Consider the following 24103-nt stretch of genomic DNA (forward strand, 5'->3'; position numbering starts at 1 on the left):
CAGCAGGTAAAGTCTCACTGTACTGCTGCAGACAACGGCTTTGAGAAGCAGAGATCACAGTTTTGTTCTGGAATCTTGCATTGAACTCTGAAAAATATCTGTTTTTTCCAAGTTGTAAATAGATCAAATTATATGTAGATGCACATATGTATGTTTTTGCAATGAAAAGATGAATCCATGCTGCTTGGTACTACCATCTCGGGTCTGATCAGAGGCTGCAGACCCTGCAGGAACGTGCAAATCAGAGCAAAAACTTTATTTTTCCTCGCATTAAATGTTGCAACTCCCATAACACTGCTTATTCCACCAGACATACGCTAACGGACAAGAGAAAGGCAGATTCTCTTAAAACACAGCAAGGCAAAGGGTATCATGAAGTAGTATTTGCCCACACTACCTACCCAGCCAAATATTCAAAAAAGAAAACATGACAATAAATGGACAACAAAAACAAGAGAGCACCTGAAAGCTAGTAGAGTCGTCAAAACGGTTTATCAAAAAAAAAGCAAAGGTACATAAAAATGTGAAACATTTGCAGGGATATTTTTCCTGCATAGCTTAACCTTCAGGAAATAGGAAAAAAACGAGGTTGGTTCAGTTTATTCTGTGCTCCATTTGCACAAAGGCAGAAGCTTTAATTATGCGATTACACTCACCATAGCAAAATTTTGTCTACAGTGCGTTATACAACAATAACCTAGAATTAAAGGCAGCAAGAAAGAAAGGTTTTCGGTTCTGATTTCAATCTTAATTTCATTCTTCTGAATTTGTGTTCAACTGTAAAACTGTACAATTTCAAGCCTTTGTTATAGCTTTATGTACAGGATTTCCCTCCCTTGTCTCCTTTTGAATGGAAAATAACTTTAATCTCCAATAGCCTGCCTGGGAGTAAACTCCAGCAGCGAGATATGTGACGGCCCTTAGCTGGCCAGTAGAATTAAATAATTTCAACAGTATATATGCAAAGCTTCATGCAACATGAAATATAGTAAAGATTCTTGAAAAGTGAAGTTTGAATTCAAATTGTCTTTCATTTTTACTTATTCTCCATTAAGTCATCTATTTGCTAAGCTTTTTACCATGAGCCTCAAAGTTCTCCATGGCTTTACAACTGTTTGGCTAGGGACCAGCAGATCCAGCAGCCCAGAAGAGGAACAGCAAAAATCAGCAAAGGAAGTGAGTACCAAGAAAAGTGATTTTCAAAGTTGTGCTATGGAATCATCTGCTCTCCTTCTACTTTGTTTTCCGTAACCAAATAAAACTGTGAAGAAAACAAACCTGTATAAGCAGTAATATGGTGTGTTTCGTTATCTGAATATCCCTACTCACTGAGCCCAAGTAATTCTCTATAAGGCTACGTCTTACTTAGAAGATACAGGGGCAACTCCACTACGTTGGTCCCATCCTGGAGAGACCGAAACATCAGTTTAGAAACTGAGGTAGAATCATCTTTATCTAATAGTAGTAATTAGATACAATCTAAAGGCAAAACTAGAGCACAGACCATAATATCCCATCACGAGCCAGTGACCCACACCAGGAAGAAACAGGACTGTAAGAAGGCGGGAATGCTTTACTGGCTGGCAGAGCACCTTTACAGTCTAAAGAGCCCTACACGGGAAACCGAGAATTGCAGAAAGCATTCCAAAGTGCAGCTACGCAAGGAATTTATAGAATTACCTGTGTTGTTCTTTGCTCCTTTCCTAACTACGCTTTTTATTTTACTTTACTTCCTAACTGCGCTTTTTATTTTACTGCACCCTGAGTTTTTTCACAGCACTGAACTTCTCGCTGATCCATCTGCAGTAATCGCAGTAAGGGTTGTTTTGCCTTACATGCATTACTTTGCACCTTTCTATACTGAATTTTATCTGTTGTTTTTTCATTCAATCAATTGGGATCCAGTGCCCTTTCTGCAACTTATCCTCCTCTGTTCACATTTTTATTCTCTTTGCTACTACCGGTAAACTTTGTCACTTCACACATTGCCTCTTTTTCCAGATGAGTTATCAACACGAATCTGTTGTACAGCACAGGTATGAACACAGATTCCCACAGACCCCACCACTAACCAGGCAAAAATGACTGCTTTCCCCATCCTCTAACTATTAAACACCCAAATACCTTCAATTTTATCCCATGACTACTTAGTGTCAAGAGTTCGAGCTGGAGAGCTTGGCTTAGATGACACATGATGAGCAATACCGAGGGATATATGATGAGGCAGCAGGATACTGAGAGGGGATATCGTGGTAGACAAATTGGAAAAAGCTGTTCACTCTCTCTCCAACTCAAGACCTAGCAGACATCTAATGAGACTAGAAAGAGTAAAGTTCAAAAAGAAACAGAAAGAAACACAGCAAGCAGTTAAGCCATGGCACTGCTTATCAAAGGATGCTGTGGATGTTAAATATTTACATTGGCTCCCACAGGAGCACGCTAATTCAGGGAAGTGAGATCTACTGAGGGCTGCTGAATACACACAAACCATAACCAGAGCTGCAAACTGCAGGAAGCTGGGAAACATTTCAGGGAAGAACACAACTTATTTGCTCTGGTTTTATGCTCTACCTTCAACATCTGCTGTGGGCCATCACCCTCAAATTGGAACCCGAAAGTTGGCCGGTATCCTGGAGAAAGCTAGCCCTGTGTTTCGCAACTATTGCCAAAACACTGATAATCCTACCTCATCTTTTATAAAAACTTTCACATACACACTCCTCATTTTATGTTTATCCCAGTTACCTTGAAATTAATATTGTATTTGATTGTTCGGTGGGGCTGAGCTTGTAGTTTTGGGTCTATCTATTTTTGCTAGAAGGTTGTTTCGACTTAGAGCTTTGAAATGATCTTACATTTCTTTGCAAAGCACACGTTGATTGCCCTTATGTCAACTAACTCTACTTGGCTTGTACTCTATAGTATAGCCACACAAATCACATTAACTACTTCATTAAATCTTATACAATTATTCCCCTCCCTCCTGAGCTGCTGAGATGGGCTAGATCCATCAGTCTGTTCAAATCCCACCAGGCTGAAAATGTATAAAAGCGCTTTGTCTATTAAAAAACAAACAAAAGAATCCTCTCCTCCACAAAAACTCCCCGTACTTTAATTTCTCTTCAGATATAAAGCTAATTGAAGTTTGCTAAAACCAGATGAGCAGAGCTATCTAGTATCAAGCTAACATACCATCTGTAGCTACAGATAAAACTTGCTGAAAGCAGTTCCTTCAATTGAGCACTAGTTTGAAAAAGACACTCATTTTAAAACTGGTGAATCCTTCAGCACTGGAGGTACCGGCAACTGGCATTTCTTGGCCTTAAAGCCATTACATTTTGTTGCACATCAGTGCTGGAATCTAGGGGGGAAATGAAGGAAGATTCTCAAGTCTATTAAAATTTATGACCTAATCACAGACAAACGTTCTTGGAAATCAAAAAAAGTCCTAGGAACTAGATGCGGATTACCTGCAAATTGCCAGTTCATACGCATGTGTATTTGTACTGATGGACTTGCTAAGGGACAGGCTGGGTCTTGCCTAAAGTACCTCAGCACCATCTAGAGGAAAGCAAGAGCTTAACATCACTTCTGGAGCAACTGCGGTTAATTCAAGATGCTTTCAACTGGAACTGCAAAAATCAGCAGACCCTGGAAAATGCTAGCTTGGGTGAATCTCAAATGTGGAGCTGAGCTCTCATCTGCAATTCAAAGCGTCCTCTCTGCCTCACTATGCTGTTCCTCTATGCCAAAGGCTATGCCAGAAATTCCTATACAATTTAAATAGTACATTGTCTCTGCATGTATTTGAAAACTTACAGTTCCCATCACTCTTTTTTTCCTTAGAAGAAACGGACCAAATCTTTCCATCTTTGCTCTTAGGTCACTCTCACTCCTCCACACTGTCTAGGTGGTCCATATCTTTCTTGAAATGTGGTGCCAGAACTGGACACAGTATTCATTATAGCAGGAGCTTTACAGTGATGAGTAGGATGGCTTCCCATCTTAGAGGCAAGCCATTTTTTTAATGCATTCTTATCTATCTGCTTCTTCTGCAGCCCCATATCATTGTGACTAACCCTTATCTTGTGATTCATGAAAGCCCACACAGATTTTGCTCCAGAGCTGATGTAACTCAGAAATTCTTCACCTTGGAGTTGCAGAATAGAAATCCGATTTCTGACTGTTGCTTCTACTTGACCAAAAATTATTTTAATTCTACCCCTGCCCTATAAGGTGCTATGGTCCCTCTCACCTGATCTGACTGTAGATACAATAAGCAGATTTTGTATTTGCTCATATGAAGCACTAACAGAACACCACCTTATTGCCTATCCATCCAACAACACTTCTAATTACTCAAACAGCTTTCCAACCACACGCACAGTCCCCTTATACTTTCACCAACTGTGTATTTCTAACATTTGCTTATGATGATGCCATGCAAAACAGTGTCAAAATATAACATGCATCATCTCTCCCATACCCACAAGACCTAAACGAGGGAGACTCTGCCTTATTGTAAGGCTCAGGGATAGCAGCCATGTGTGTTTCTTCCTTGGGAGTCAGTTCTTCCTCACTTCACTGAAGTGTTAGCATATCCCATGAGCTTGGGCTATACCTTGTTCTGCTCACAGCTATATGCCACAAGATGTCACTGTATCACTAAAATGTTTGCAAACAAGATTAGGGTGTGCCCAGTCACAAACACGTAACACTGGAGGAACAGGGTAAAATAAGTAGATGAAAAGGTTGCTTTTGAATTATAGGCTATATAAAAAGTGCCTTATTTGAAAAATTAGTATAGGTTTTATAAGTGTTGTATCAAACAATATTCAGCATGGCTTTCAAACAGGCTGAACAACACAACCTGTGAACATAATGAACAGCTTATCAGAAGTTTTCTAATGTGCTTGCAATCATTGAAATATTTAGGTTCTCAGTGCCCTACCTTACAGGGGTATTGTGACTATTCCCTTTGAACAAGAGGAGATGCAGTAGAGAGAGACTAAAGGGTTTGTCTAAGATCATACAAGGCGTGCTACGGTTCAGTCAAGGACCTCATGCGCAGTTCTCCCAAGCCCAGATTAAAAGCCTAATCAAGGGACACACCATCTTCTCCACCAAAGACACCTGTGCTCCTTGACATTTTGTTAAGTTCCTTCAACAAACATGTCCTGAACAAAGGTGTCTGCTCTGCATGAGGAGTTAGCACTGACATGCTGTCAGAACAGAAGCTGGAGGAGGCAGGTGCCCAAATCCTGCTGAAATTCAACACTAACTCTACAATCCTTTGAAATCCCTGCCAGAACCTTTAAGCCAGTCAAGAAACAGCATGTTACACTTTCCATTCTGCTGCAAGTCTCACCAGCTAATTCAAACTCACTGTCCAAACATGCACCGCATAATCAAATTAAGCCAGAGCAGTATCCAACATTGCCCTGAATGCTAGATGCAGCGTTTTTCTTTTATATGCAGTTTAGAGTTCACGTCATGACACTTCTCAATTCTACAATTCACTTGTAAGTACGTCTCTATGAGCCAGGAAAGAAAATAGTAATTCGTAACAGTTGTGACAGATACCCACTAACTCTTCAGAAACATAATATACCGAAGAGAAGACCAAGATCACAGTGAGGATACAAACACTGCACATATTTCACCTGACAGCTAGCCCTTCCTATTGCTTTTTTTGGTTTAAATCCAAATCCCAGTAACTCACCAGCACGAAGTAAAGGTAGCATCCTAAGGAATAAGGCCAAGAGGTTTTCAGTGTGAAGTAACACAGTATGAAAGAAATTCCACTTACCTGTCGTAAGTCTCCTTGAGATCTCTGGCTAGTTTGCACTTTGGCAGGATGTGATGAAAAGGGGATTGTGGCCCTTCTGTGGCTATGGAAAGTTTCAAGACAAGAAAGCAAACAATTGACTTCAAAGCACCCTCCAGGTGTCAGCCAGTATCTTAGTTTGTGCTACTATAACAATTTCAAGGATCAGACAGGGATGGATTCTGTATCTTTTTAATCTACATTTATTTTCCAGAGCTTTTACAATAATTTAACTGGAGATAACAATAGTAAATTACTGCCAACTTCTGAAATTCAATTCGGTTAAACCAATGTATCTGTGAATTTGACACATGACTATTTTAAGTGGTTTTGTTTGTTTTTATACAGGTGTTTGTTTTAATTTTCAATCAGGAGAAATACAACGCATCAGTGTCAGATACTGTTCAGTTTAAAAACTGCACATTATTATCAGAAGTTGCTCTGAAGTACAGTCTATAAAAATGCTGTGTAACGATCTGTTAGCCATAGAAAGAACACATAAAAGAGTGAAATTCCCTCATGGGAAGTCTCTGATGACTCTGCACACAGTATTAGAGCTTGGGAAACCTGCTCAATGTCGAGTGAAGCAGTTTACATATGAATTCTTCCATCTCAGCCTGGAAAGCACATCCAAACGTGATGGTTTAGCATACACTTTCCAGTGATCAGTCTGAACTGGTTGCTTCCCTTGCCAACTCAATCTACTTCACTTGAAAAGCTGACATGTCTGCAAAGGAAGAGTGATTTTGGATGAGGCAAAATGTGCCAAAAGTAGTCAAAATGCTGAAGAGCACCAGAACTTGTTCATGCTGATCACAGGAAAACCGTAACAAGGCTCAGTCACTTCTCTGAAAATGTGTTCCTGGACAAATACTTGCATGTTCCTACACATAGCTAAGCTGCAGACTTACTTTCTTGCATTGCAGACACTTCATCCTGAATGGCTAAGATCAGCTTGGCCTCCCTGGTCAGGTACTGGCAACGGCGCTCCTCATGCTGTAAGACGATGGCAATCCGCCGGGAGAGATTGTGTAAGCAGTTTATCACTGATGGATCTGCGTTGGCCTACAGGCAGCACAGAACAGGAACTGCTCAGTCATATAGCCACAATCACATATATGGAACTAGAGTGATGGACAGGTAATCAAATTAATTACCTTCAATAGATACCAAAATTCAGTCTCTTTGGCAAGGGGTAAAAGAAAGGAGATTTCTCTGAAAAAGCAGTAAAGCAGAAGCTCAGAGAGGTCCAACAGCAAGGAAGAAGAAACTGAGGGATTTCTACGCTTGTCCATGTGCACTGAATGAACATAACACTTGGAGTAGCGTAATTCACTTGTTTTATTTTTTCCAGTCGTTACTGGCCCTTTTGCTAGCAGAGAGATCACAGAACTCAATTTCACATAGCAAGAAAGGAAAGTTTCAAGTTACTTGAAAGGAAGACACGACAATGTTCAGATTAAATTCACTGGGAGTTTAAGGACTGTAGTGCCTTTAACATAGCTCCTTCTTTCCATGTTGCTATAGTGATGTTTGCCTCACACGTTGACAGGACAAATGCTAATCAGGTAAGAATTAATAGCACACTTTAATCCAAAACCACAATGAATTTGGATTCATGCTCCCAAAACACCTGCCTTATTATAAACACTGCATATGTTGCAGAACGAAAGTGCTAGAAAGCTCTATCGGGCATGAAGAGCTGATAAGGGGAGACCCCATGACTCCTAGGCAGAGAGTGCACAATAAGCAGCTGCTTCATGTTTGTTAAGACATTTAAAGGAATTTAAGGTTCAAGCAACCGATAACTTGGCAAGGAAACCAGCAAACTGTGAGTCAGCATTTCTGAACGCCACTCTTTCTGCTGAGTCACGACACGTTAGTAACACCGAAGGTGAAACAGCAGGATCAGTGCTGATTATAGCCCTTGGGACTTCGCCTGCTGTCTGCCCACTGCAGATGGGCTCCGTCTTTATCTGCGACTACCTCCACCCACACTTCGCAGTGCACTGTGCCGGGCTAGGAAACAGAACTTTCCAGAGACTTTGCAGATGTGTACGAAGTAAGAGTGTCTCATTTGGCAAATACAACTTAGTGCACAGCTTTAAACAGTGCCAAACCACAAAGAAAGCAATTTTTACGGAGAATCCCTTCATCATCCTTCACCAATTTCTCACAATACTGTGAAAGAAGGAGCGCTGTTTTCAACACTGCTGCTTCCACCTGACCCAAGCTGGACAAATGCATGTGTTTGCACCCATATCCATATATACTTACCTACAACCAATCCTGGTGCTTATCAAGGCACTAAAACATCAAAGTTCCTTAAGAATTTAATGTGTGAAATTTAAGCTCAACTCTTGCAATTGCAAATTTGGCATTTCCTGACCTAAGAATCTCCCAAGGTATAACACTGGAGCACCTGCAGGTCTCAGAAGGTGAACGTCTTCTCTTGATTCTTGATTGCTGGAATAACTATCCTGTGAAACCTTGTTCTCAACTGCAGAAAGCCACGCAAGAAACATCCTGATGTGCACATCAGTCACTACTGAAAGCCAGCAGTAAATACCAATGCTATAAGGAAAAAAAGTCACTTCACAACCAGGGAGCTCGAGGCCTTCCTCCATTTTCATATTAATCAAGAAAACCATGTCATTAAATCCAAACCCCCTGTCAGGTAAAAAACAACCATCTCCATCAAAACAGCTATTTTAACTCCCTCTTTCATTTCTAAAATGTTTCTTCACGCACAAAAAAAAGGAAAAAAAATACAATGGTTCCACAGATGCAATGTATGGGCTAGGAAAAGAAAGTCAGAGCTCAGAAATCAAATACTGCTCAAATATAACGAAATTTCTAGGGTTTTAGACCATCTGATTAGCTGAACCAGGATCACTAAACACAGATATCAACTTCTAATAAACAGAGCAGGCTTGAAGTGAAATTCCAAACAAAAACTACTTATTTGCACCAGGTTTCTGCTGAACATGAAAATCTAGGAATTCCTCCCATGTACCTTCTTCTCATTTAAATGCCACAGCCAGCTGCTTCCTGGCACTGTCCTTCTTTCGCAATGATCTCATGGCTAAAAAGTGGCAGCTTTCAAATGTGTTCCATTTAATTATAAAGAAGGCTTAGACGCACTGAGCAAAGGCACACGTCTCTATATCATACAGTAGGAGTAAGGACTCAAAACGGTGCTGTTCTAACACATCACTTCAAGAAGAGCTGCACAGCTGTGAAAAGGGACAGCTTTCATCCAAACACCCAAGGACAGCCAATAAAACTCTTCAACCATCAAATCAAGAACACTTTCCACCATAGACTAATTTTACACTAAACTGCAAACCTATGATCTCAGGAGCAGGGCCCCGCTCAAAAAGCTAGGAGAAAAGTGGGGAGGGGAAAAACCCACGTCCCACTCCCCTTAAAACACAAGCCTAAACTGTTTGGTTCTGCTTTAAAAAAATGTTCAGGCAAACTAAACTGCATTATATGAAAATGTAATCTATGCCCCGAGAAGGCAAACTCTCTGCCCTGAAACAGAAAGGAAAGTTCCAGTTCCAAGGTAAGTCTGCAGCCTTATCAGTAAGTTCTTCAAGTCTCTCCCTTGGTAACTTTGTAAAGACATACATGGACTTTTAAGTACATATCCTTTCACGCACTTTAATTCCGAGAGCCCTTCAAAACATCCTGCGATAATCATTGGTGAGATGTATATCAGCAACAGTTGCACCTCTTGCCTGCTCAAGCAGTATCTGAAATTATTTTGTAAATTAAAAGAATATTTTTCCTTTATACATTATTCTTTTAAATGCAAGAAACATCCTTCTTGTCTGAATGCCAATATGTAACTACACAAGTGTGTTACTTCGCATTTGTAAGACAAAAAATGAAGAAGTTGGGCTTTCTCAAGAGTTACAGCAGCTTTTGTGCAAATATGTCCTTTTTACTGTTGGACAAAATTAAACGAGTACTTGATTATTTCCATTTTCCTCTATTATTTAGGAGGGCATGGGATTAGAATATCCCAAATAATGGAAAAATCTCTTATAAACCCTAAGCACATCCCGTTGTCAGAAAACACAAAAAGAGGCCTTACCCGTAGGGCAAACACCACGTTGAACAGAATCATAGTGGGCATCTCTCTCTTTGGTGAGGGATCAGTTTTGGATACCTGAAAGATATTTTTAAAAATTCCCATAAGCTAGTGTCCTTTGGAATCGCTAACAAGGAAAAAAAAGAAAAGCCTATCCTAGCCAAACAACACTTTGCTAAGAGAAGAGAGCAGAGAAATCAAATTATACCATCAACATTTGACTTGTAAAATATAAAGCTGCATGATTATTTTCTTACAGAAATGTCACAGTTATTCCACAATGCTGCCTTTTCTGAGAAGCTGGGAAGACTTGGACCAAAGCATTTTGGCCTGGATCATGGAAATGAACATCAGTTAAGAGAACAGTCTTACTAGGCTTCCTTACTATTGCACTTTAGCACCATTAGGGGTCCTAGATTTCTATTTTCTTTAGCATAATCGTTATATACTGTTAACTACGTGCCTATGAAAATCCAAAGAGAAGTCTACAGCGGTCTCACCCCAGGCCATAACCTTTCTTCCCTTTCCTAAAATCCACATTCGGATTACCTCACGTTTCTAACTATTGCTTTTATCGGAAACGTGCTCTAGAATTGCCTGTATCCAAGCCACACACACAGTACTAAACTAAAAGCTATTTTTTTCTTCCCGCAGGATTTGAAAAATTTGAAATCCCTATATCCTTTCTGTAACAGAGGGCTTCTCAGCATTACGGTCGTTTAGAGGCACACAGACTCTCTCGCAGGGAGGAAGGGTGGAAGCTAAAACGAGCAACTTGGATTTGCACATCTAGGACTAGGAGCTCTGAACAGACCAGGCATCACCACAAGATGGAGCACCAAATCCAAAGGACACCCCTGGCTCCCCCGAAACTCCCTGCGGAGCACCCAGTCTACTCCCAGGTAAAGCCAACTATAACCTTCCTGACCAAGCAGCCATGTAGCCTACAACACATGCACGTACCTAAGGCTGCGTATGAGATGGGGTAAGTACGGGGAAGCTGGCAGCAGTGCAGCTGCACCCAGCCATCCCGATGGACACTGAGCATCCGCGACGAACTGCTCAGGAGCAAACTCTGCAATTAGAAGGTCTCTCAGGCTGTAGTCTTCAAAATTAGAGAAACTATCAGAAATGAGAGCTGTTGGGGATTTTCTGAAACTCTAATGAAAAGGTGGTGATTGCAAGAGGGCAGGAAAGTTTGAGTTTGTCCTCCTGGAGTTAGAGGTTCTAGCAAGTCCTGTGAACTTTGCTAAAGACTCCAAAGCATTTCTGAGGTTAGGGACTGACACTGTTCCTCCTCAAAGTCAAAGAAACTACCAGCGCTAACGTCACCTGGGATCTGGGCCAGATTTCGTATCGCCGCTTCTTCCCCCAAAAAACCCCCAAACCAAAAAACTGGAAATCTGTGAAGAATTCAGAATATCACTAAACAAGACAGGGGCAGGATTAAATACTGGCACTCTTATAACTCCTGAATCTCACCTGAGTACGAATTCGCTAAGCCACCGTGGTGTGGATTCACTTACGGCAGTTCCGACTCCAAAGAAACCCCAGACAGAGACTGCCAGGTTATTTTGGTCATTATTTGTGCTCAAAGGGCCAGGAAGGAAATAGTTTAGCTTCCTCCTAAGTGCAAAAGGGTCCTAGATTTAAACCTGAATGAACTAGCACAGATGGCTGCCATTTCGAGAAGATTCTGGACACCAGAAAGTTCTGGTGTGCCTTCTGGAGCGAGCAGATACACCCAAGCAAAAGATCCTACGAGAAGCAGCAAGGAGGTGTTTACAGCACTTTATAGCCTTGATTATTTACCCAGAAGCCATTTTATTTAGAAAAGAACAAAAATGAAGATGTATTTCATGTAATTAGAATAGAATTCACTAGAAAGTGGAGAGAATTTGTGGTGAACAAATGCAAATATACCTTTTCAACTTAATTTATACTCCCTATTACCTACAACCACATTTAGGAAATTGTGTCTTTTGGACATGACTCGCAAAGTACTGAAATCTGACAATATAAGGGAAGAGAACACTGCTGTCAGGGCCCTGAGGACACCAATGGGCTTTAATGGCTCTGACCAGCTCGACCTCTGCCCCATCCAGACCCCTGCCCATGCCCCAGGAGCTGCATTTAAGCTCAGCTCTGGGCCATCACTCCCTTCCTGAGCTTTGCCATAGGACTGCTGGTCTCCAGCCCTGTCTCCTGGATGGACCTTGGACCTATGCTGTAGGTAGCTTTTCTCCTGGATGGACCTCCTTCCATGTACGTTGTAGCTTGTCCCCAGTCCTGTCTTTGGATCTGACTCCTGAATGGACTTTGGACTTGTGTTGTAGCTTTGTCTCCAGCCCCTTCGGTGGCCCCATCTCCTTTTGCTCCTGGCAGGGATCCTAGACCTGGTTCATCATTTGACTCATCTGGGGTTGTCCATGGACCCTGTTACCAGCAGCTGGCTCTGCCTGATGTGGTCAGACCCTGTGGGACTGTGGGAGGGCACTGTCTGCACTTGGCTCTTGCCTTGCCTGCCCTCAACCAGCAGCCCTGCTCTTGCTGCTCCCAGACACCACTGAGCTGGGCATAGAGTATCCTTCAACATCTCTCCTCCCTTCCTTAGTCCTTCCCTCCGTCACTGAGAAAGTCTCCAGACAACAGTCACATGTACTAATTCCTAAGGTTACTGAGATGGGCTGTAACAGTTCCTTTGAAAACAAAGACTAGTAACACTTTCTTGTCTCTCCTTTGCTGTAAGTCTCAGGACCAGCACCACAAACAGCAAACTAGGAATTACCTTGGAAAACATTACCAAGGCTTCCCTACTCCTTACTAACCACTTCCCTCCCACCAGCACCATTTGGTGCCCTAGGGTAAGTGGTACCTGACATTCTGCACACAGAAGATCAAACTTCCCAAAGTACTCGCACAGCTTACAGGCACTTAAACTCTATTCTCAAGAACAGCTTAAAAACTTCACGACCGAGTCTCAGTGATCCTCTGTCATATTTCTCGTAGACTCACAAGCAGTTTCAAAATCAGCACATTAGCACCTTCTGATAGTTGATGCTGGTTCTTACCTGGATGACAAATGGCAACAGATTTTTTTTTCGTTTTGAAAAACAAATCATTTGGTAAATCTGATGTAAAATAAGACCTAAGCAGGTCAATGATAGAGATTAGTAATGGCCTCTGAAGTTGCCAAAGCCCACTTCACTTTAAACTTCATTATGAGGAAGAGAAAATAAGACAGGGAACATTTTGCATGTAAGTGTGTAAATCCTTTCCCAGATTTAAGCAGAGCCTTCTCCACGGCCTATGTGGAAGTATGGCCTATGGCCTACTTTCACTCCAAGTAGCTAAAAGAACAAACCACTAAGAAAGGTGTCAGTCCAAACAGCAACCTGGCTTGGTCCGCAAGATAATTCTACACCTCTTTCAACATTCTACCAATTCCAGCTGAGCCTTGTGAATCGTCTTCCACATCAATTAAGAGCCAAAAGCTAGACGTAGCTGAAGTGATTTCTAGCATTTGCTTTTTTTTCTGGTGTACTAATTAAAGTTCCCACAAAGCTAACTTGCAGCAACTAAAAAGGTGAGAAACAGCTTCTTGACCTGAACTGCTCAGTCTTGTTTCCCGTTTCCTATACTGTTTTTCTACAGAAACCTGACAAAGCGGGTTCTTTGAGCCACTGACACAGGTCCTCAGGTTAACGTTCACTGTAGGTATCAGGAAATAAGTATAAGACAGCTTTGAATACCATGAAGTAAAAATAGGATCAAAAGTAAGATATACATCCTGAATTCCAAGTTTCCTATCTAACTCAAGTAATTTGAAAAGAAAACAGGCCCAAGGAGCAGATCTCTTACCATACCTGCCCAAGGGCATGTTGAAGCAATGTAGGATGGCCAACGAAGCGCACATTATCAATCTTCAGTTCAAATTTTTTGCCACACATATCAGATTTGGTAGCCAAAATTGTTGCCAGGATGACATCTGAAAACCTTGAAGAGTAGAAACAGAAGCTATTAAAATTATCAAAATGCATAGCCTAAAAATATTCCTCCAAACACAGATATTTAATTTGTGAGAATTTTTAAAGTACTGTAAATGATGTACTTAAATTGTTGCACCTGGAATACCATTGACCACAAAAATTAAGAACCCCTTAATTACATCTCTCAGATCATCAGAATTATAAAACAGGAAGCATTCAAGACAAAGACTGCAGGGTCATGCTTATTTATTTACATGCTTGGCAAAATACATGGGAAAGATTAGATGCAGTTTGCTTTACAAATGCAAGAACAGCTTGAGTTAGCCATTGCCTGGATTAGGCGTAGGTTAATGAACTTACTAAGCAACTAGATATCAAAACAGCCTATCACTCAAGCACAATGAAGATCTTTAAGCCACCCAATATGGCAGAAGGGAAGGCAAGAAAGAGCTGACTCACTTAAAAATACATTCGACACTTGTGCCTCCTTTTCTAAACCTTATCAGTGAGATTCAAAGTTACTTAACGGACCTCAGTCTGTGCCTGAAAGACCACCAGCACCCTCCTGAAAGCTGTATGGTCCCACCTGGACCGTCTCACGCGATAAGTTATAGCTCAGACAAATTCCTGGCAGTGCAGGCCCTTCTCAGTGCAAACCACCGTTGCAGCCGCTCGCAACCTGGACTGCAACGTTTGCAGTTGGTCTGCTCTGGGTCTGTGGTGGGAAGAATGCAGTCTGTGCACTTACAAACAGGAGGGCAAATATCTACAGGGAATCTGTCCAGTAAAATGCAGTTACCAATGCAAAAATGGGTAACAGTGCCATAGGGAAGGGATTCTTCACTTTCTGTCGCACACATTGCTGTGGCCTTACAACATGGTGGCCTGGTTTTGTAATTTTTTTTTTTTTATCTTGAGGTATCAGAGTATCTCCTGAGACAGTGGAGTTCAAATCCACAGGAAAGAAGACTTCAGTTAGCCGCTGCAGGAAACTTCTTGCTGCTCTAAGACAGGAACAGTACAATGTTTACAATATTAGCAATGTTTTCTCCTTTCCTCTAAGGTACTCCTATTTAACCAAACAAATTTCAAGTGAGCTTCTGACCAGACCGATTCTTTTTAACAATGGAAATGTTAATTTTGTTCCCTTATTTACATCCACGGATGTGTGTCCCTGTCAGACCATCCCCCTCCGCAGCACAGGTACCCCAGATAAGGCGGTATCGCTCAGAGAAAAGGGCAGACCCTGGGTGTGCTCTGCACGCCCTTTATCTCTTGGCCGCAAGTGAGCCCTCGATGCCCAGCGAAGGAATTCATGTCCTCTATTTCTAGTTTATTCTGAGTGCCTTAGAGTAGTGCAGAAATTAAGACAAATACACAGCTAGGGCTTTTGTGTGCAGCCTTTTGCATATGACCAGGGAGCTATTACTTTTATCGGACCAAATGCTCTGGTGTTTGGCCATCCTGACCACAGCGTGCTGTTTAACTTTACCTTAGGGAAGGAGCAGCTGCTTACTAGCAATACCAGAAAGCGATCTGGATTCCAGGCCCGTTCCCCTTGGCCTGACAGTCTAGATTTGTTCATCTTTACAGCACTCCATCTAATTTATACATTTCCTAGGTCTCTGGATGACAGGGGAGATGCAGGGACAGGAAATTCGTTATTCCCATCATTTCAGGGTGACAGTTCATCATTTCATCTCAGACAATAGCTATTTTACTTTAGAAATTTCAACATTGGTTTTCCAGTCTCTGTGGTGTTTTAAGACCACCTAAAGACTCTGAGCATCACAACAAGAGTTTGTTAAAAGCTGATTAGGTTTCACAGTTGGGCAGTAACAGTCCCTTCTTATTTCATGAGATTAGCCTTGAGCTCTGTGATTTCCAGGAGGAAGCAAACCTTTCCCGTATTAAGGAATTCAGCAGGCCAAAACTAAATACAAGAAACAAAAGCTTTGGCTTGCCCAAAATATCCTACTGCTGCTATGCCGAGCATGGTAGCAACAGCAGACAAGCCAGCAGTCTGACACAAACTGCATTAGTGTACATTGACTGCTGTCACCACCATCTCCTTGGGGACCAACACAGCTGAAATAATAACTGCTTTAGCTTTAGAATATGGAAGAGGAAGGGGGAAACCTCAAACACGTTCTTGTTTGTTTTTTTTCCCCAAAAAAACTGATAATAATTTTTATGATGCCACAGGAATTAAAAGCAAGGTATTCATAAAGAATTCCTCTTTGAAGTAATTCATGACAGGGGCTGAGTGACTAGGTGGTCTTCTTTATATTATACAGCGACAAGAGCTGCAATTTAAGATGTTTGGGGCTCTAGGGAGAGATGAACATTCCTCCCTCCACCCACTCAAAAGGGGTAGGAAGGCAAGTCATCCAGTTTAGCTTAGTGAGGCACTAAAAACTAGCAGTAAGGGCAGCTGCTCAAAACCAGGGTTCTGAAGAGCTCCGTACTTACAATGGGATTAAATAGTTTACACACTGATCTATATGTTTAAGTCACTGCTTGTCAGAAAGCAACTTGTTTGGGGGCTTTTTGCTGGAATAACTGCAATGCCAAGGCTGTACTTGGTTTTCTCAACTCACAGAAGGGACAATACCACATCCACTCTGGATACCCTACAGAAAGCACAGAAATGTTAGTAGGACCTCTGTAGCGGTCCTAGCAGAAACCCTTAGCAACACATTTCCTAGGGACATTGTGATTTAGCATATAATTATCTCATCATTCAATGTGAAACAAAAACAAAGCACGATTAAAAGGACGGTGAGGAAAGAAAGCCATTGTAGACAGAAGTGATTGTTTAGAACATTTGCTCTTACCCCGAAACCAATTGCTCATCAGTTAGAGGACATTGGTCTCTGAAATGGGAACATGGCCATAAACACAAAACAAAAACACAACAGAAGAAAATAAACGAGGCAAGTACACAAAATACAAAAGAACAACAAAAAAAAAGATAATATTAAAAACTAGGATGAACTATTAAGGGTTAAACACCTGTAAAGGAAAGATAACGATTCAAAGGAATCAAAAGTAGGTGAATTCATGGGACACATTTCTAGCTCAGACCAACGAGATGGAGAGAAAGAGCTAAGGCATTTTAGATGTCTAGCTAACACTGGCTGCTATAGTGTGTTTATGTGTTATGGTACATTTATGAAGCCACATTTATACTGTACTTTTCATACTTACCTTAAGAAAAAAACGTGCAAGTCTGATTTAGCACAACTTTTAAACTTCAGTTTCCTTTCTGGAAAATTACTAGCACTTTTAGCACAGAAACACTCCATATAGCCCCAAATGACTCAAATCTCTTTGCAGCTGGTTCTGGTGCTTTCATACTCCCAAGACCCAGGAAAAAAAGGATGCCGAACACTTATCATTTCATGCACAGCTAGGGTTTTTTAAAGGGCCTTGCACACAGAGCTGCTGCTGTTCTCCACCAGGGATTTCAACAGTAGATACAAGCCCATCCAGAATCACAGTGCTGGCATGAAGTCATTTTCCATCCCTCTCCATCAGCCTCAAGCCATAAGCAGAACCTTAGCAAGAGCAGGCTGGAAAAGTTTTCAAGGCAAAGAACCTGAAAACCTTCCTTACAACTGGCACGCAGACCAAGGCTCTGCTAATGGCTGTACTCACTCTTACAGCAGGGAAGCAAACACCTGTTTTCATTTTAAGTCATCTGTTTCTCTTTTTTTCTCTCTCAGACAACAAGAGGTTTGTTCTCCTAAACGTACTCAAAAATGAATCTGTTAATAGCTTTATAGCATGCACTTTAGAAAGGAGAGACAAAATAAAATCTCCATACATTATTCAAGCCGAAAGACAGCAGATTTCTACCGGTCATGTTAAAAAGGGATCTTTTTAAGGGATCTTCCTTTAAAGGAAAGGGAGTAATCCTAAATGACAAGCTATACAAAGGGGTTAATATTACAGAAAGGGTGTCTAGAGGGATAGATGGATAGAAAACCACAGGCTTACAGAAAGGAAGCCTTTCAGAAGAAATACAAGGAAGATCACTGGAGTCCAGTGAAAGAAGGGACAGAGGATAGAGAAATGTTATCACAGGAGAACAACTGTTTATTAGAAAGGGGCATTCAAGCCCTTGTTTGTGAATAACCTTTTTTTTTCTTTTTTTTGGAGGGGGTTTGTAACACAAGCATTTGGCCAATGGCTTCAGTGTCATCAAGATGGTCAAACCTCTTTCTGCTAGTTATGCTCCTATAAAAATGTGAAGTTTAGTGTAACGTATATTACTATATATGCATATTCATTAGAACTTTTGCTGGCTATACCCCCTCCAAAAAACTAACGTAAACATTTCAAAACAGTTTAACAAAACAGTACGCATGGCTTCAAAAGAGTTATTGTGTCTTGCATGCCTCATCTTTTTCCAGGGAAAAGAAAGAAAAAAAAAAAAAGAAGAGTAGACAGAGAGAGACTGGCAGGCATCTCCATAAGCTGTGAAGGGTGTACACCATCAGTAAAGCAATCAGAGAAAAGAGAGAGAAAATGGTGAAACGCTACCAGCAAAGAGAGATGCTTGACGGGCTATTTGTTTTGACAGTGACAGATTTTTCCAAATATCTCTACTGTATGGCCATCATCAGCACGTTTCAAACACTTTTGTTACTTCACTTGCTTTTATAGGGAAGAAAAATCTCTATTCCAAAGACCCAAACATAAAGCGCCATTGAGCAGAAATTAATGCAGCAAATATACACCAGTAACCTACAGGTAGACATGCAATGAATATGCTGTCATTGTCTTAAAAAAAAAAAACCCAAAGCATTAAAAAAACAGGATATTTGAGTCTGAAGGCTAAAAGAAATGCAATTATGCATGCAAATATGCAGTATGGAAATGGAGAGTTAAGAGGTATGAATAGATCTAATTCTATCCTTATTGAGGCTATAAAGAAATACATACACCTCACTTGAGACCAGCTCAAAATTAATTTGAGTTCCAACAGACTAGAAGAAAGCTGAACCTTATCTAGGATGCAACGGATCCCAGACTACTAATACACTAAAGACAGACATCTAGCATAAAGGAGAATGAATCTAATCCTTACAAGAACTACTGCAGCAGTAAAACAAACCTGAAATAATTTCCACTACTGAACATGAAAACAAGGGAAACATTCAGCCCTTCGACACTGCTATATTTGCCATGCACCATCAACTCAACCTAGCAGTCCAAAGCCCTAACTTCCGCCCCCAAAACATCTAGAGAGTCTACTGACAGGTAGTTATTTAAAGCATTTTTTTTTTTGCCAACTCTGTCTTGAAGATGCCTTCCAGAAATAACATGAAGACATTTCATAAATTATTTTCATCTGTGATAACTCCGATCAGAAAACCACTACCAACAAAAAACGCACTGGACTTCATGTTGATGAAACCTCTCCTTGAACCACTAAACTGACTGCTTGGGAAGAGAACTGCTGCAAATCAGAACAGACTCAGTGTGGCAGAGCTGCTGCCTCTTTGGGAATGGTTTTCACAAAATCAATCACTCTCATCTCTCCAGCCTAATCTTCAATGGATTACAAAACACATTCCAAATAGGAGCCAAGCAGAGAGAATTCATAGTATCACTAAAGGAAGAACCCCACAGTGCCATCGGTGATGGCATTGGTTTTGTGGCACATTATAGTTAAATTCCACTAGTCTACTCACATTAGGCAGGCTATAAATGATACGCATCTCTTTCTCTCCGAGACCTCTGCACTTTTCTGCCTCCGCTCTCCCACTAGCATTTCTCCTATTTCACAGGTGCCAACTTCTGTTACTCCTGTAATAATCATACTGATACACATCAAAATTCTGAGCAACCTCTTATACGCAGTTTTGAGGATCCTTTTTTGTTTCATGTTGGAAGAAGAGCTTGTATACCCAAAACATGCATGTTTCTTCCACCTGTATCAAATAGTCCAATAGAGAGATACTATCTCTGCCAATAAACCTCTTCTTGCCTCATATTAATTAACAGCTGTCTGTAGAGATAGCATCAGTGTTTTTTTCTACCAGGTGTTATCACTGAAGAGAAGGATATGTTTAGCTGCTGCATCAGCTGTATGGCTGCATTAAATGGATCTAAAGCCCTCCTATATTTTTATGCAAACATTTGAATACAAGCTGTGTGTGTGTGTGTGTACATGCACATGTTTGAAGACTGAGATTACACACTTTACAATGAAACATGCACAGCAGATTTTGCAATGTTCAGGTGTTCTCTGGTTTCCTTCTGGCCTTGTGTGCACAGTGTCTCCACAGTGGCACTCTCTTTTACTGCTAGCTTGAGAGCTGCCTACAGCATTCTTTGCGCAACACTCTGCTTTTAATAGTGTAACATGCCAAATGTGACGAAGCTCTTAGACATCCAGCAATCAGAAGGCTCCTCAAAGATAGAACGTTTCTGTACTTCTGAACTCTGATCAAGTGAGAATGGAAAACATTTATGAAGTTACAGAAGTTTTAATATGACATCTAGCAGAATCAGCATTTTGATGGCAACATAAATTAGAGTTCTACAATCTTTTAAGGCATAGGAGAAATTTCTCCTGTTCTCTAATTCCCGCTTCATCTGCATGACAGCTACAGATAGATCTTGAAGCTATGGTATTAAGGGACATCCTGCTAACGGGCCTTTGTTGGCTGATACATCAACTTCATCAAGTAGATAATACGATTTTTAAACTCTAGTGTTTTCAGTCAGGTGCAGGCACTACAGCACAGATTTGCATGTGTTGCTATACACAAGAACATACAGATGACAACTTCTTTTTGAAGATCACCACTAGAGAGGGAGATTTCTGTCTTAATACTCCTCCACTCAGTGCTTCAGGTCTCTCTAGATCCACCTGACAGAGTTGCAGTGAGGCGATACTTTGAGTTTAGCAAACTCTATTGACATCTCAATTCTTTCAAACATTCGAATCGTAACAACAAATACATGAACAGAGGGCAGAGAACTAGCCTTCAAGCACAGAATTTTAGACACCACTTTGATAAAGTGACCTAATTCTTTATTTAGTGTAGGCTACATGCTACCACATTCAATCTACTTAAAGCCAGTTTGGGGAAAAAAGCTAGATTAAGAGCATTTTTTTCTTAACTGACCTGAATCTAAAGTGATATAAGCTTTTCTTTTGTCACCTAAATAGCCACACACTCCAGCACATTAGCTCAGCACCACAGACAACAACCAGTGAGCATAGCTATGCACTGAGACTTTTGTTTAACCTGCCGAAACAGCAGAGGCAACATGAATCAGTAGGAGACAGAATCTGGCATAGTTCCAACAGCTATTTGAACAGCAACCAACAAAATCCCTGAGAGAATCAGAAAGATGTGCTCTGAGCTTTCCTAAGGTGCATGCTAGATACTGTCTGCAGCACAGTCTTAAGTGTCATTCACTAATTACCACACTTAAGAAAGCCTGTTTTCCACTGTACTGGACTCAGCAAAGACATGAGAGAATGCTGCTTTTGAAGGTTTCAAAGATATCAGAAGAGGCAATAGAAATGAATGACCTCAAGCAAGATGTGTTACTCACATCTATTATACCATTTTCCTAAGCTCCTAGTGCTGGAAAATTTTAAGAACTTGATGATGTTTACTGTCATTGGTGGTTTTAATTTCAATGAAATTACTCTCAGTCATAAAGTTAAGAAACATTTTGCAAGGTTGGGATCTAAATTTCTCTTTTGGGACAAGTGGCAACAATTCTTATTGTTACTCTTAGTGAGAGAACAGCAGCAACTACCCCATTATTAATTTCCAAGATTAAAAAACACACCACAAAAAAGATCTGCAACCAAACTACAGGCCAACAGACAAATCAATTCTTGTCTTTCACAAATCTCTCTTGTATCTGATAGTGTTAAATTTAGAAAAAAACCCAAAGATTTTGAATAAGCTACAAAGAACTAATTAGAGAGTCCTTTTGTACACATGTGCATGCTGAACAACACACTGTATTTTCACTACTTTACCCACTGAATCCCTCTAACTTCAAAAACTGTCTTTAGTCTCTGAATCCTTCTGAGCTACCATTTCACTCCAATGATACAGGAGCAGCTATCTCTGGAGAAACAGAAGTAGTTTTCATTAGTGCACAGCAATTCTGTATGACAACTACATGAGCTAGGGAAAAATTTGAGGCAACTGTAATAATACAGTTAGAGGTAGGCAGGTAAAGAGAAGTGGAAATTTGCCAAAGGATTAATACTTCTAAGTTTGAAAGAACAATATTGCCTTTCTAACAAGCACAGAACACCTGGCCTTTATCTTGCCTGGAAGACAGTAGATTCAGTAGCACTTGCTCATGAGAATTTCCTAATTACCAAATACTGATTTGCTCATAACTTGGCACTGAAGATTCTCTTTGCAGGTCTGCTTCTATACAGCCCACGAGAATTTGCCTCTTGAGCTAGAAAGCAAAAAGCAAGAGGCCATTCCCTACTCTGTTTCAAACTCTTAGACAAGGAGAAATATTTTACCCCTACCTGGAGTCCCCATCTTGATCCTCTGTGGTGTCACTTGAGCTATTCACAGCATATCGACTTCTTGGTTTACCTGAAGCAAAGAGGAAGAAAACTCTTTCAAGGAACAACCTCCTTAACGTGTCCATTAAGGGACTACTGATGTCCATGATCTTTTAAAATTATGTATAAATCAGATCTTAAAAAAAGTTTTATTAAAAGCAGGAAAGTCTTTCCTTTTTACTTAGCAGTACCAGATCTTGGGGTATTTTTTTTCTGTTTTTCACTCAAGAGCACATCAAAAAATACAAGCAAAAGGTTTACATCTTTAGGGCATGTAGAGAAGACATCAGAACATTCACAGGAAGAACTTTTCTCCCAAGAACCAGGTAACATTTTGCAATTCAAGAGAAGGTGAAAACTGTAATTCTGACAATCTCCTTTCCCACACTACTGCTGAGGCTTGAGGATCGTGGGCAGGCTTCCAGGGCAGGCTCTCCTGCACTGGCAGGGATCAAAATCTATTAACAATAAAAAGCAGGAGGGGCGGGAAGGGCAGACAGCTGAAAAATCTCATCAAGTGTCATTTATAAAAACAAAAAGGGGATCAGAGAAGATCCTCTCTTGGTAAAAAGTGACTCAATATGTAGAAAGGGACGTTCAGCCTCTGCTGACGTAAGGCAGTTAGTAAAATGAGGCAAGTGAAACAACTTCATCACCCTGCAGCAGCTTTAGGCCAGGTACCAAGCGCCTGCTGCTGAGCGCCTCTCGCATTTGGTTCGGTGTAAGTCAATGCGCTGAACGATGCTCAAACCACCAAAGGTCTGAGGCACCAAACTCGCACTGAAACGCAAACCTGACTCTAACTTGTGTGCAACTGCATCGCCTGTGATTTGAAACACGTGGAAGCAACGAAGCCGTTTCCTAAGGCACCGCGCGGGATAAGCCCTGCCCGACCCTCGCTGGCTCCTTCGCAGGGCGCCGGCTGCCCAACAGGCCCGCTCAGGCTCCCAGCGCGGGCCTCGCCCAAAGCCAGCCCCGTCCCGAGCCCCGCGAGCCTCGGGCGGCGCCGTCCGCCTCAGCCGGCGCCTCCCGCTCCCGCCCCCGCTCCCGCGCCGCGGCGGGCCGCGTGCAGCGGGCGCCGCTCCGTGCGGGGGGCGGGGCCAGGCCGCCGAGGCGCGGGCGGGGCCGGGGCCGCGGGCCCGGTGTCGGCGCACAGCGCCAGGCGGGCGGCGGCGCCGCAGCGGGTCCCCGCGGCGGCGGCGGCGGCGGCGGCACTTACTGGCCTGGGCAGCGGGGTGCTCGGCGCCGCGCTGGAAGGGGAAGCGGAACAGCAGCTTGTTGCCGCGGCTGCCCGAGCTCACCAGGATGACGCTGATGGGGCTCGTGCTCTCGCCCATGCTACCGGGGCGGCCGCCGCTCCCGGCGCGGCGCGGCGCGGCACGGCACGGCCGACTTCCGCTTCCGCTTCCGCGCCGTCCGCTCCCCCGGCCCGGCCCGGCCCGGCCGGGGGCTCGCGGCGCAGCGCTGCGGGCGCCCGCGGCCCCATGGGGCAGAGCTGCCGCTGGCGGGGAGGCGGCTCGGAGCGCGCCGGGCCGGGGACAGCGGGCAACCGCTCCGGTCTCCGCCGCGGCCCCAGTGCGGCCCAGTGCCCCCAGTGCCTCACACAGCTACACCCA

General features: G+C 42.2%; 1 protein-coding gene across 8 annotated transcripts in view; it reads right to left on the reverse strand.

The window, feature by feature from the left end:
* NPRL3 (NPR3 like, GATOR1 complex subunit) overlaps positions 1-23861 on the reverse strand; it is a 50304-nt gene extending 26443 nt beyond the window's left edge. For 2 of the 8 annotated variants that reach the window (XR_009959967.1, XM_062588170.1), the window contains exons 1-7: positions 23707-23858; positions 22449-22518; positions 16753-16791; positions 13793-13922; positions 9930-10004; positions 6739-6892; positions 5810-5891 (exon numbers count right to left, since the gene is read on the reverse strand). Coding sequence is in view for 7 of the 8 variants with exons in the window: in XM_062588170.1 (XP_062444154.1) it covers positions 5810-5891; positions 6739-6892; positions 9930-10004; positions 13793-13922; positions 16753-16791; positions 22449-22518; positions 23707-23824 (668 nt within the window). In the remaining variant the exon portion in view is untranslated. Of the gene's footprint in view, positions 1-5809; positions 5892-6738; positions 6893-6984; positions 7209-9929; positions 10005-13787; positions 13923-16752; positions 16792-22442; positions 22519-23706 lie in introns of those variants that run through there. The other 6 variants (XM_062588172.1, XM_062588171.1, XM_062588173.1 and 3 more) reach the window with 6 other exon arrangements.
* Positions 23862-24103: the final 242 nt, after the last annotated feature.

This window comes from Rhea pennata, chromosome 15 (assembly GCF_028389875.1).
Source record: "Rhea pennata isolate bPtePen1 chromosome 15, bPtePen1.pri, whole genome shotgun sequence".
In the NCBI taxonomy this organism is placed as follows: Eukaryota; Metazoa; Chordata; class Aves; order Rheiformes; family Rheidae; genus Rhea; species Rhea pennata.